Source organism: Mixophyes fleayi, chromosome 6 (genome assembly GCF_038048845.1).
Source record: "Mixophyes fleayi isolate aMixFle1 chromosome 6, aMixFle1.hap1, whole genome shotgun sequence".
Taxonomy (NCBI): Eukaryota; Metazoa; Chordata; class Amphibia; order Anura; family Limnodynastidae; genus Mixophyes; species Mixophyes fleayi.
The window spans coordinates 78321674-78335986 of record NC_134407.1 but is presented as its reverse complement, the minus strand read 5'-3'; the positions used below and the strand labels follow the sequence as shown (position 1 = coordinate 78335986).

The following is a 14313-nucleotide window of genomic DNA, read 5'->3' as shown; positions in this document are numbered from 1 at the left end:
GGTTGTAGTTTTTATTTCAAATAAATCTATGTCTTACTGACATTTTCCCTGTTGCACTACAGGTCCAACTGGCCCCTGGGTGCCAGACATCTGGCACTTATAGTTCACCATGTGCCAGCATGCCCTGGCAGCCATGTATATACCAGAGCTTGTAGTAATACAAGTGCCATCATGCCCAAACCCTTAATGGTAGAGGGGCAAGCTGGGACCTGAAGTGCATCTTGGATAAAAGGGTTAAGTATATTTTTTTGGACAATTAGCCCACCTCTCCAGCATTGGGCTGGTCTGGTTTGGCACTATGTGAGCAGTACTATGCCTGTGCTTGTCCAAGAGTCCTCTCTGAGAGCATACGGAGATATAACTTATTTTACTGCGTATTTGCAGTTCTAAAAAGTGTTTTTTGCGATGAGTTGGACTTAACTCCGACTCTACATGACCCCCAATGGTTATAGTGATTTGTTTCAATCAGCACCATTTTTTACTCCAGTGAAGATTTTGTTAGTTTGTGCAGTTTTAACCCTGTAAATAAATGTTTATATATAGAGAGAAAATATATATATCTATTATTAGCCTGTAATTATCTGTCATATAGAGACTGATCAACTTCAGTACCAAAAACTTCTCAATGAATACTGAACAGTAAATGCAAAACCTAAACTTGCGTAATTTCCTGCTTAGTTTGTCCCTCGTCATTTGCCGTCTCTGCAATGCATGCTGGGTGTTCCCAATATGGCGCCGTCCGTACCGCTGCGCTAAGCAGCTTTCCGTGTCGATTTTCTTGGGGCAGAGCGGGACTCACCGCGGGATGGAGGTGCAAAGCCCTGTGCTAGGCCTCGGGGAGGATGAGGAGTCCGAGTTTAGCGATTGGAATCTGCCGGCCGCGTTCATGAAGAAGCGGCACTGTGAGAAAATCGAGGGCTGCAAATCCCTGTCCCAGAGCTGGAGGATGAAGGACAGGGTAAGGAGAGGCACATTGTTGGTGTGGACACCTGGGGACCGGGTTGGACATCTGCTGTTAGAGCTGGAGAGGCATCTTGTAGGGTTGGATATCTGTAGATAGGACTGGAGAGGCATCTTGTAGGTGTGGGCACTCTGGGGACAGGACTGAAGAGGCATCTTGTAGGTGTGGGCATTCTGGGGATAGGACTCGAGGGGTACCTTGTAGGTGTGGGCACTCTGGGGACAGGACTGGAGAGGCATCTGGTAGGTGTGGGCATTCTGGGGACAGGATTGGAGGGGTACCTTGTAGGTGTGGGCATCTGGGGACAGGACTGGAGGGGCACCTTGTAGGTATGGGCATCCTGGGGACAGGGCAGGAGGGGCACCTTGTAGGTGTGGGCATCCTGGGGACTGAACAGGAGGGGCACCTTGTAGGTGTGGGCATCCTGGGGACTAAGCTGGAGGGGCACCTTGTAGGTGTGGGCATCCCAGGGACTGAGCTGGAGGGGCACCTTGTAGGTGTGGGCATCCCGGGGACTGAGCTGGAGGGGCACCTTGTAGGTGTGGGCATCCCGGGGACTGAGCTGGAGGGGCACCTTGTAGGTGTGGGCATCCCGGGGACTGAGCTGGAGGGGCACCTTGTAGGTGTGGGCATCCCGGGGACTGAGCTGGAGGGGCACCTTGTAGGTGTGGGCATCCCGGGGACTGAGCTCGAGGGGCACCTTGTAGGTGTGGGCATCCCGGGGACTGAGCTGGAGGGGCACCTTGTAGGTATGGGCTTCCTGGGGACTGGGATGGTGGAGCACCTTGTAGATGTGGGCATTCTGAGGACTGGGCTGATGGGGCACCTTGTAGATGTGGGCATCCTAGGGACTGGACTGGAGGGACACCTTGTAGATGTGGGCATCCCGAGAACTGGGCTGGAGGGGCACCTTGTAGGTGTGGGCATCCCGAGAACTGGGCTGGAGGGGCACCTTGTAGGTGTGGGCATCCCGGGGCCTGGGCTGTAGTGGCACCTTGTAGGTGTGGGAATCCCGGAGACTGAGCTGGAGGGGCACTTTGTAGGTGTGGGCATCACGGGGACTGGGCTGGAGAGGCACCTGGCAGGTGAGGGCATTCTGGGGACTGGACTGGAGGGGCACCTTCTAGTTGTGGTGGTCAGGGGGCAAGACTGGAAGTTTTATGTCCAGTGGGATATCTTGTTGATGAAGAGACAGGGGGACATAGCAAGACAGGCAAGGTCATTATCGACAATGAGGGGTTAGAAATGTTGGAACACTTTATAAATGTTGGAGGTGATATCTAGAGGTTTTGGAGCAAGGAGAACACAGCTTGTGGTACATCTTTTTGTCTTGGAAAGGGGTCAGTTTTGGATAGATTGCACTTGTGGGGTGCCGGAGTAACTCCTTATGCATGCCAGAGGGATTTATTATAGTAGCTGGGAAAGCAGACAAGACTGGATGGACATCTTATAATTGTGGAGACCAGGGACAGTGCTGGAGGGACAACATGCTCTGTGTGTATTTATGTACATATGTGACCTAGAAGACCAGTGTGTTAGGGCAGTGATAGTCCAATATGGATCTGAAGCATGGAGCAGAGGACTTGGCACTAGTTAAAACTTATATGGTACTGTGAAAACCAAGGAGTTAGTTTTGTAAACCTTCTGCTCTTTGCTTACAAATTGACATTTTGGCTGGGATGTAGAGATCTGTCTGGTAAATGTTCCACTACCTCACAAAAGTGTGTTTTTGTATTGCTTTATATACAAATGTATCCACCCCCCCCCCATATTTCTGGGGATGTTTCTGTTGTGCAATTACATCTGTCGATGTTGTATGCAGACCACTTTACATTTTGCCAAAATGAGTTGATCATAATATAATATACATTGGGCAATACACCTACCCAGCATGACATTATACAATTCTGTTACAGTAAGTATATATATATATATATAATTACTGCATCTACCCAACATAACTTGACCACTGGTCATTTTCCTACATTATTTCTATACAGTTCTAAATGTTCCCCTTTAATATATTATATATATAGCTTTCAAAATAAATGAAGCAGAACTGTACAATTGGACAGTTTTTAAAAAGCCGGACATTGTCATGGACTAAATTTGCTGGAGACAAATGTTTGAACATGAGGACGGTTAGGAAATATTATTTAGTGCTTTAAAGTTTTTATGATTTGTATATAAAAGATACATATATGTTCCTATCTCTATCTGTCTTAATGGAGAGGGTGCAGGGGGATAATATTATTGATTAATATAGAATTTAGGACCCAGCAGGATATTTTAATAATCCCGGGAAATCTGTATCTATTGACTTCAATAAAAATCACTACTAAATGTTAGGTGCTGTAATTTTTTAAGTGTCTAGGCTTCCTGGCTCCTGGAATCTCTCCAGTCCTAAGCATTTATTAAATAATACTGATTATTTTGAGTTACAGTACTCTGAGTATCTTTGTCCATTGAATTAACCCTGGTTGTGAAATAGAATTATATCAGGGAGCGTGTCAGGTTGTGCATTAGTGACTTTGTTTAAATGAATTAATGTAATTGAAGGAGCCAGTATTTTCATCACCTGGAAGCGCTTGAAATGAAACTATATCACGGATAGGTATACTTTTGCTTAAAAGCTGTTATTACGCCTTCAGTAAATACTACAGGCACCAAACTTAAACTATATATATATATATATATATATATATATATATATATATATATATAACAATATTAAAATATCATGTAGAAATAGCACATTGGTCATTTGCTGCCTCGCAGTGTTGTGTCGTCGGATTTGATTCCGCAGTAGGGTGCTGTCTTTGCTGAGTTTCTATGTTTGTCCCATGTGCATCTGAGTTTCCACTTAGTGCTCTTCTTTCCTCTAATGACATACTGGTTAGATTATGGAGTTCTGATTAAATTGGCCCTAGTGTGTTTGTGTGCTTGTAGTAGAGAAATTAGGTTGTAAGCTCTGCTGAGACCAGGACTGATGTGGCTGAATAAAGTTCTCTGATTGTACAGTGTGTTGATGCTACATAATTAAAACATGGTGATAAATATTTTTCTATGATATCAGTTCCATAATCTCATAGTTTACATTTTGACAACAGACTATTTTATTATGAATGTCTCTTAAAGTGGACAAGTAATGGTATGAAAATTCCTTGTTCTGGGCAACAGTATTTTTTTTGATAAAATATTGTGAGTTTGGATGTTATACTGACCGCAAAATGGACAATCACTTGTTTTCTCCAGTCTGAGCGGTTTCAGCTTATTGCTGCTCCTCTTGTAAATGTTTTGTGTGTTCCCCTGCTGGCATACTGTTTTGTGGGTGGAGATTCCCTTGAAGAGAAAACTACTCTGATGCGTTTCCATATTCAGTGGCTTACTCAGGGGATACTGTTCGCTGAGGACAGTTCTGTCTTGTTTTGAAAATGGAAATATTAATTGTTAGACATTGAGTAATGTTACAGCTACAGTGTATGTAGTGGACAAAACCGGAAACACCAATACAAAGTCACTTAAAAGGGTGTTTGGCTCCTATGTGCTTCTAGTATAGCCAGTATGCACTGTAGCATTGAGTATGTAATTCTGGAATTGTGCAGGAAGGACGCAGCACCATTCGTCTACAAGAAAGGTACTCAACTAATGCTTGGTTGATGGTGGTAGAAGTCACTGTCTATGACATTATTCCATAAATGCTTAAGTGGGTTTAGATCTGGTGAATGAGAAGGTCATGACATATGGATAACAATAGTGTCATGCTCATTTAACACACACACTGTGGTTTAGGACATTGTCATCCTGAAAGACACCCCTTCTGTCATTAACTGGAAACATTTCTAAGGAAACAAATGCACCTAATCCTTGTGTGTAAAATGTGCCCCACAATTTATCAGGACTCTTTAAAGTTGGAATCTCTGGGCTGTAGACTTAAGTTGGTGCCACACATACTCGTCTGTTTGCTGTGAACATGGCACAGGATAATTCATAGTCATATCGCTGTACTCCACTGCTTGGTAGTCCATTGTCTGTGGTCATTGCACCGCTGGATGAGATGAGAGGTTTCTTCACTGCAGACCAACTGTGTTCTACTCTGTTAGCCCATTTTTGATGAAATGAGTCACCGGTTGAAATTTTATCTGTACTTGCTCTACCTTTTTTGCATTACACTTCAATTTATTGTACAGATATCGCATTCCGGGAGTATGGGCTTCGGGCCACTGTTTCCCTTGGTTGATGATGATTTTCCCTTCGAGTTCCCCACTGATATCACCTTAGACACCATTGCTGGTGAAACATTAGCAAGTGCAGTTGTCTTGATCACTAAAGCTTCAACAATCGCCCCTCTTTCAAAGTCACTGTGGTCTCCTTTTGCAGCTGTAATTATAGGCAACCAGGGCAGTGCAGCATTTTTATGCCTAACCTTGACTAGGTGTAGGATATTGGTTGCTGATTTAACTCCTGATACAATATATCCATTTGTGTCATACAAGTATCTAACATAATGTTATTCTGATAAAACTTACAAAATGGTTTGTAAGCTTTAATGATTGAAAATTATAATAACATGCATTAGTTGATAAAGTGTACCAGATTTAATTCTTTTTACGATTGGCATATATGCCTCTAAGAATATTTGTCTGTGATTTTAAAGGGGTTTTGAGGATAGCTAATTTATGAGGGTCTACCTGATAAAATGTCTAGCTTATATCAGATGAGTAGGAAGCTCTTTTTGAGTAAATCTTTTGGGTTCGATAATGTATAGCATTCATACATTAAATCTTTTTTCCCCTAATTACAGCTGGGCTCTGTCCAGTCAGTCTGAAAGAAATAAGGCAGCCTGCTAGTGACCATAGACAGCTGGCAGAATACAGTGTGACAGGAGTTCCTTTATGAGACAGCTACTGTCATCCAAAACATTTATTTTATTCACAAACTGACAATTGGTTTAATTCATTTGTTTAAATGTTTCAGAATAACCAATTGCTTGTTATGGTGAATAAGATTTGTGTTAATAAAATAATGATATTTTTGTTTTCAAATACAATACAAGAAACAATAACAAAAGTTGTACACTTAGGTAAGCAAATAGATTAACAAGCCACCATGTAAACATTTCTATTTGGAGTAATACAGAAGGAACATTAAAACCTTGTTGGTATCTGGTATTGTTAAAAAGTGGTACAGATCTTAATGGGTTGTATAACAGTGTATTGTGGGTGGATATGGAATGGGGAGGGGGGGGGGGGGTAAGGGTAGTTGAGGGCAGAGCTGGGACCCCAATGGCATCTCCAGGTTTGTTATGGGGGAATATAAGCACTTGTATGTAACAGGAGGTAGAATTAAACTATTACATGTATATGATTAAATACAAAATCCAGCACTTGACTATAGCTACATAAAGACTGCTGGGTGAGTGAGACAATATAGTCCTGTATTACCTTCCAGAATTATTGTATTTTTGGGCATACCCAGAGGCAATGTAGTTCGTTTGTAGCAGTTTGTGCATTACCAATGGGAAATTGTAGCTTTAGTGTGAGGTAAGCTCTATGCAATATTTTGTACTTCATTTCTCTATGCGAGTTTTACACCAACTGCTTGTCCATTTTGACATGGGTTTTTATTATGTTTTCAAGCTTTAGTTGTGTGAATGAATCTCCTAATTTGCTATCCAAGACTTAGTGCTCTCCAGATTTATTACCTGAAATGTTTTAAAACTCTGTTAACGTAGCTCACCACCTGAATATATGAAAATAATGTATGGTTGTGTCAGGAAGTTTGGTCTTTTAATTGGTTGTAATTAAGTGGCCTAAACGTATTGGTGTCTATGAAGTGATGTAGGAACTATAACCCTTGGGTACTCCATTGTGGAAGGGTTTTGGATGATTGGCCTTTCTGGAAGTCTGGGATGTTGTTTATTGTTGGGAAAGCTAAGTATCGGAGATACTTTGTGTGCATTTGTATCCATGCAAATCCAGGTACTTGTTTATATTTAATGATTACTTGAAAGTTAGTGAGGTTAGAGTGTAATAAATCTAAAAGGTGTGTGTTTGGATTTCCATCTGCTATCTGTACCTTATTGCTTCAAAAACACTTTCATTATGAGTAGGTCACCTCTCTATTCTTATAATATATGTTATAACAGCCAGGTTTTGCTCCTACAATGCTACATCAAGAAATTGCCATGTGCTCCTCTTACATCCTGTTGAGATCCTACATTGAATAAGGCTCTAGGTAGCATCTCTCAACAACAACAAAAAAGTCCACAGAGGTGGACTTATAGTTTAAAAACTCTCACTGCTACAAAACAATTTTCACGTAAACACTTTAAAATAGACCTATATCATTTGACAATGTTGCAACATATACTTTGGAAACGCCTTTCTGCAAAGGCATTTGTGAAAGCAACTTTTCTTTACCTCTACAGCTCTCTTAACAAATACAATTTACCTGTCTTGAAAAACCAAAGTATGTATTTTAATTGTTTTTGCAATCCAATTTATATGGCCCTTTGTGTTAGTTCTGATGTTTTTTTGTTCCTTTTTTCTTTAACTATTTATCTGTAGTGCAATTAAGAAATAACATTGTTTTGTAGCTACCTTTATATTAGTGATTGTAACTGGTTTGATCTGCACAAGATGGGAACACTCATAATAATGCAGACTACACAGAAGCTCTGAAAGTAGCAGACAGTTTTAAAATCATCTCGGAGCCTTATGAAAATAAATTGTAAGTTTGATATATTGGTGTGTGCATTGCATTTAATGGAGCTTTGCTTTGGGGAAGCTGACATACAGTATGAAATACGTGGGACATGCAGGTAGTAAATGAGATTTAAAATCGCATTTAATTCAGAAAAACAGGCTTTGGAGGACTTCTGTGATCTTTCCCAGAAATGAAGCAGTCTAATAGACGTATTTGTACAGCACTTTTATAGCACAGTTTAAAAACTGTATACAAATAAATAAAAAGTAAAGTAAAAAATAATTACACTTTACTCATGGACCAAATTACAAAGATTAGATCTCATGAGAAATACATATATTGGTATCTGCATAGTTGTTGGAAGCAGCAGAATAAAATTAGGACTATATTTTATGGGGTGAGTTAACTTTATGAAGGTAGCCAAGGGAAGAGTCATGAAAGAGTGCATTAAGCAATATTGCCTGTTTTTCCCCTTTTGTAATGTCCATAAATTAAAGAGATATTTAGCAGCTTAGGGAGTAAAATAAAGCATCATGACTTCCATTACCCTCCTCATTCTTGATAGCTATTTTTGAGTTCCTTAGAGCAAATAAAAATACTATAGCAAGACAGGGTAAATGTCTTAAAGTAAATTCTTACTGCTTTTGGAGTATGGCATTTGACTGGTGTGTATACTAAACCTATTTTTTATATTATTATTATTATAATTATTATTATTATTATTAATAATTTTTATTTATAGGGCGCCACTAGGTATCCGTAGCGTCGTACAGAGACAGACAGAAACACGGTACAGGGTGAGACAGCACAGAACAGTTAACAAAAAGCACAGTAACTCGGAAGCTCAAAGTACAGCTAGATGAAAGGATTAGAGCCCCCGGGGGATAGAGAGAGGAGTAGAAGGGCCTCACGGAAGAGATAAGGAGCTGGAGAGCAGAGTTAAGGTAGTGGAGAACAAGAGGAGAGGAGGCCCTGCTCGAAGGAGCGTACAATCTAAGGGGAGGGTAGGACGGACAGAGACGCAAGGGTAGGAGGAGGAAAGGGGGAGAGCGGAGGCAGAGACTGAGAGGGGGGAGAGGAGAGTGACTAGGAGGGGGACAGGAAGGAGGGCAGGAGAGGGAGGGGGGTAAGTGGGGGACTGGAAGGCTATAAGGAAGAGGTGGGTTTTTAAGGCCCGTTTGAAGCTGGACAAGTTGGGTGATGTTCTGATGGAGCGGGGAAGCTGGTTTCAGTGGAGGGGGGGCAGCACGGGAGAATTCTTGGATGCAAGCATGGGAGGAGGTGACCAGGGGGGAATAGAGGCGACGGTTATTGTCTGAACGCAAAGGGCGGGATGGAGCGTCAATGGAGATGAGGTTGGAGATATAGGGAGCAGTGGAGTTGGAGAGGGCCTTGAAAGTAAGTGTGAGGAGCTTGAACACGATTCTGTAGGGGATGGGGAGCCAATGAAGGGATTGGTAGAGGGGGGAGACAGAGGAGGAGCAGCGAGAAAGGAAAATGAGCCGAGTGGCTGCATTGAGTACGGAGCGAGATGAGAGCGGGGGAGACCAGTAAGGAGGAGGTTGCAGTAGTCCAAGCGGGAGATGAGTGGACAAGAGCTTTAGTGGCATCTTGGGAGAGGAAGGACCTAACTTGTTTGATCTCTGAGAAATAGGCTTAGGGGTATATTTACTAAACTGCTGGTTTGAAAAAGGTGGAGATGTTGCCTATAGTAATCAATCAGATTCTAGCTGTCATTTTATAGAGTGTACTAAATAAATTATAGCTAGAATATGATTGGTTGCTATAGGCAAAATCTCCACTTTTTCAAGTCTGCAGTTTAGTAAATATACTCCTTTGTGTCCAAACCAGCCACATGAGTAGTTGGCCAAGTTGATTGAGATTGCATACAGGTATATTTTGAGAGGTATTGGGTCTGTGACCAGTTGCGGTTTACTGCTGTCATCTCCCAACTGCAATTATTTACATGCCCTATTATGATCTGAATGGTTGGATTACTCTAGGGAATCACTATTGTTTTTCAGTCACAAACTGCGTTATCTGTGTGTGTGTGTGTGGCTGGCATAAATATCTGAATATAGATGTCTTACAGATTGTAATGTGCAGGTGATTAAAACAAGTGGATGTCTCATACATTATGGAGGTTCTTGGAGTACAGAAAAATCTTGAGCTACCTAGAACTGGACTGGAGTGGAGTCTGTCAGGGAAGGAAAGCTGCTTATTTGCTTTTCCTTTTGTGTCTCTGATGAGAACTAGGATATTCATTTTGTATCTGGTCTTAATAAGCTCCAGGGCCTTAAGAGTCATTAAGGAAAGTAAGGCAAAAAAAGAGTACATGTTCTCCGGGACAAACCATGTTACAATGCAAGGGGTGCAAATGAGTTTATTATTTTGCACATAAGTTAAATACTGGCTGTTTTTTCATCTAGCACACAAATACTTGATTGCTTTATGGTTCCAGTGACAATTTAAAGTTGATCTAGGACATATCCCAACTATAAATCTGTCCTCACATTTTAAATTTACCTTCCCCCTCCAATGCAACATGGTTTTGCCCAGGTGCAAAGTTACTCCTTTTGTATGCTTTGCTCTCCTTAAGAATTCAGGCCCCAATTTTTTAACATCTTAAGTGACCTAAATGTAACAGCACAGGTCAGCCTGGAGGCACAGGCAGCCGATTACATGTTTTACAGTTTATTACAATTTGAAGACTGGTGTTTACTGGTGTTTCTTAGGAGACAGTTCAGGTTGCTGAGTCAGGGGTGAAGAGAAGAAGACATTTTGTTTTTAAGTGTATTTTTTTTAAGCAAAACTTTATTACTTTTCAAAAAAAGACATTTAGTACACATGTAGGTTTGTCCATCAGGTTTGACCTTAACCTTCTCCCAATTTCATCTGTTCAAACATTGGTGTCTATAGTAGGTTATGCATCAACCCAAGGGTGTTTTAGTGTACTTTATTGAGCATTTAAGTGCCTGTTTAAAGACTTGACACAACAGAAATGATAACGTCCACTGAATTATGTCTACACATTTGACTGTTTATGCCCATTATTTTCTGAGGTGCTTCACAATTAGTTTAAAATGAGGTTAATGACACTGACAGGCTTAATGTTGACTCAAACAGGAAAAACTAGAGTGGGAAGGGGAACAGTGAATAAATGCAGCAAAAAGTAAGATAAAACTTGAAAGAAGATCTGCCCAGTTTAAGTACATGCTATTCAAAGCCATTTACCCTGGGGGAGGTGATAAAAAAAAAAGGCAAAAGGTCCGCTCTAGGGATTGGACTCCTCACATAATTCACATGTAGAATAAATAATGTAACATGAGGACATGGTCCCCAACTGTACTTGGTACATATGACAATTGCATCATCTTGTGGTATGTCCACAAAAAAAGCTTGATCTTTAGAGCACTCCAGTCCAAAAACAATTTTCTAAAATGACTTGTATTAGTTTTATGTTAAAATAATCAAATATAATGGTCTACAAAGGTAAAATATTGTAATCAAGATGGGTGAATAAGTAAAGAAAAAGTGAAACAAAATACTAAAACCTAGACCCGCTGCATGAGCTGTAAACTCGTGTGTACTGTCTTCCTAGGTTATAGATTACAGCTTTTTTGTATTCATTTGCACACATGTCTATGGAAAGATCAACATTAGTGCAGTATTTATGCTTTATATATCACATATCAAATTTATTGTTACACACCTGAATCTAGCCCAACTTTGAGGAGTATTTGCTAGATAACTGAATAATTATGGTGGGTAGTGAGAGAAATATATGTTGCTATGGTCCAAGAATTGGTATTCTCACAAATATGAGTATCTCATAGATTGCATCAGTGGCAATCTTATAGGAGCATAATCTAAAATTACAACAGTGATATTTATATAATTATGATAGGTAGCAACAGTTGTTAAATATAATATAGCAGTAACTATCACTCCTTCAAACCTGCAAATTCTTTATTGATAAATAGCTCCTATATAGCAATATATGGTTATACACATAGGTTCCTTATTGTTCTAGTGCTTTTCAATTCTTTAGCTCTATTAGCTTATATGGGCTGAGCTGCTAATAAAAAGTGTACAAGGACTTGGTTACCAGCGACAACTCCTATTGTACTCTAAGAGGTGCTCACTGATTTTAGCCAAATGAATCCCTATTGGGTGTGTGGCTCCTATATAGCGCTATATGCTTAGGCTCATAAGTTTCTTATTGTGTGCAGAATTATCTTATTGCACCCAACACAGTTGGGCGATTAGCATGCTAAATATCTTGGCCATCATGGCAATTATGGCTACTTTCACTCTCTATTGCTACGAAAACTTTGCCTGGAAAAATCTCCATCATCCGATTGAACTCAACACCTTAGAAAATAACAAATTTTCACCTACACTGTTTTAAAACCAAAGACAAATCTGTCCCTTACATTTATGAAAGGCTATTTCATGGAGACGTTCCAGAAATTGGTGGAAGAAGTTATAAGAACACTTTTTTTTTATTTTTATTTTTTTTCCGGGTAGTATTTCGCCTAATGAGAGAAGAGCATTAGAGGAGCTACAATCAGCTGGTGTGATGACAAATACACAGTGATCAAACCAGTGGAAATAGAAGGAGGTCTGGTTATTTTAGAGATAGGACAAGATCTAATATTTTGGGCAACATTTCAAGCTCTTTAAATACTTTCACTTCCCTCTTTAAATACTACTCAGTACTCTTTACTGTCGCTTCTCTTGATCTGCCTGTTGAATGCCACTTCACATGATCACACAGGGGATTCCTGGAGGCAGATGATGCACAACAAAATAAAGTCCACATTTTAACATGAATTTGAAGTGCATAGGAAATCATTTTGTTAATGAACATTTTTGTGTTAAAGAAGTTCTCAAGTTACTAGAGTTGTTGTACTAATATTATATTTTTTCTTTTCTTTCTATAACACTGTGAAAACAATATTGTTTCAATAAATTAATTGAATACATATATACTTAATCTAGTTTAAATTAATTTTAAACTTGAAAATAAAGAATTAGTAAATGCAGTGTTGGCCAATTTACAAACTGTTTTTTCACAATTTTAGATCATGACTACTTACTTTCACTTCCTCCTGAAAGATGCCATATACATATTTGAACAAAGCCGCATGTTTTAATAATTTTCAACATTTAATAAAGGCCATGGTACTAAACGTATTTTGAAAGTGCCTCTTGATCCATAGAAGTTTAACATTTTCTTTTGCAGTTAATATCACTTTCTAATTCATGTTAGTCTGCGACCACAAAAACAATAATGTTGAACAAGTGTTAATATTAACACAAAATAGTCTAACATTTATTGGACATCATAGTGAATCTTTACGTAACACCTTGGTTTATGTTTCATTATTTTTTTCTCTTTGAAAAACTTCCTAAGTTACTGAAAATAATATCCGGAGATGTGTTCTCCAAATGTTAGTTCGTGACTGTGGAATTGCCCCGAAGTATTAATCAATACAGCATTTGAGATTGTCTCCAAAAATGGAAAGAAATAACCTCCTGGAATACAAACAGAAACAAAAGAACAACCTCGATACAGTGTTCATCACACAATAGAATAGCCATCCATTCTAACACTATACAATCTGTTATAGAAAGACATTGGCACATTTTGAAATTGGACAAGGTCCTAAAAGAAATCATACCTCCCAAACCAAGGATAATTTTTAATTGAGCTCAGAACCTAAGAAATATTCTAACACCCTAATTCCTACCCACATTCCATCCTTTGAATAGTAAGGAAATGACAGGAGGCCACCATTTCTGGATAAGCTGTTATAGGTGTAAAGACAACACTCAAAGCTCCATAAAATCTATGACGTCCTCCTTGCCCACCAGCAACGCAAGGAATTTCAAGGCCTGCGATAACATCTATTGCAACACGGAGGGAGTAACTAACTAATTGGAGTGCTTTTGTGGCCTCCAATATGTGGGAATTGCTAAAAGAAAGCTTAAATTCTGAATCTGTGAACATACTTCTGAGGTATATAAAAAAAAAGGGTCTTGCTAGGCTTAACATTTCTGGGAATTCAGTTGGTTCCATAAAATTGGCCAGGAGGAGACTACATAGCTGACATGTATTAAGAGTGGTTCTAGAAGAGATTTGTATATACTGTTGCCTATACCGTGAAATGTTCTGCCTGTGTCTAGCGTAGCAAGTCTGGTGTACATGATCTTGCTGAAGGATAATAGCTTGCCATGTTCATAGGATTTGCTCTTTTACTTGTTCCTGTTCATATCCTGACATATCGCTCCTTCTGTTTAAAACAGTGGCAGCTTTGTTATTAGAGGAAATAGGTAGAAATAATTTCCCTTCCATTGATTGGTTTGCTTGATTACATTTAGTTGGCACAACACCATTTTGCTAGTGATCACTATCCTGTTATTAAATTAATATTGTCCTTGTGTAATGGATAGCACACCCCGTTCCTTATTATTGTGTGATTAAATATCCCAGGTTTCTGTCAGGCACATACAGTATAGTAAGGGTTGGATCAGACAATTGCACCATGGAGCTATTATTACATAGATAGCTGACACTGAGGACAGATAATTCTGCTGCAGATATATTGATGGATTATACAGCAGGATATGCAAAACTG

The 14313-nt window shown here is 39.7% G+C and overlaps 1 protein-coding gene across 2 annotated transcripts in view; it reads left to right on the top strand.

The window, feature by feature from the left end:
* The first annotated feature begins 711 nt into the window (after positions 1-711).
* The window catches only part of RPTOR (regulatory associated protein of MTOR complex 1), a 208414-nt gene continuing 194812 nt past the window's right edge, over positions 712-14313 (top strand). For both annotated transcript variants that reach the window (XM_075216914.1, XM_075216913.1), the window contains exon 1: positions 712-958. In XM_075216914.1, the coding sequence (XP_075073015.1) occupies positions 806-958 (153 nt within the window). In that variant the 5' untranslated portion in view covers positions 712-805. The remainder of the gene's footprint in view (positions 959-14313) is intronic.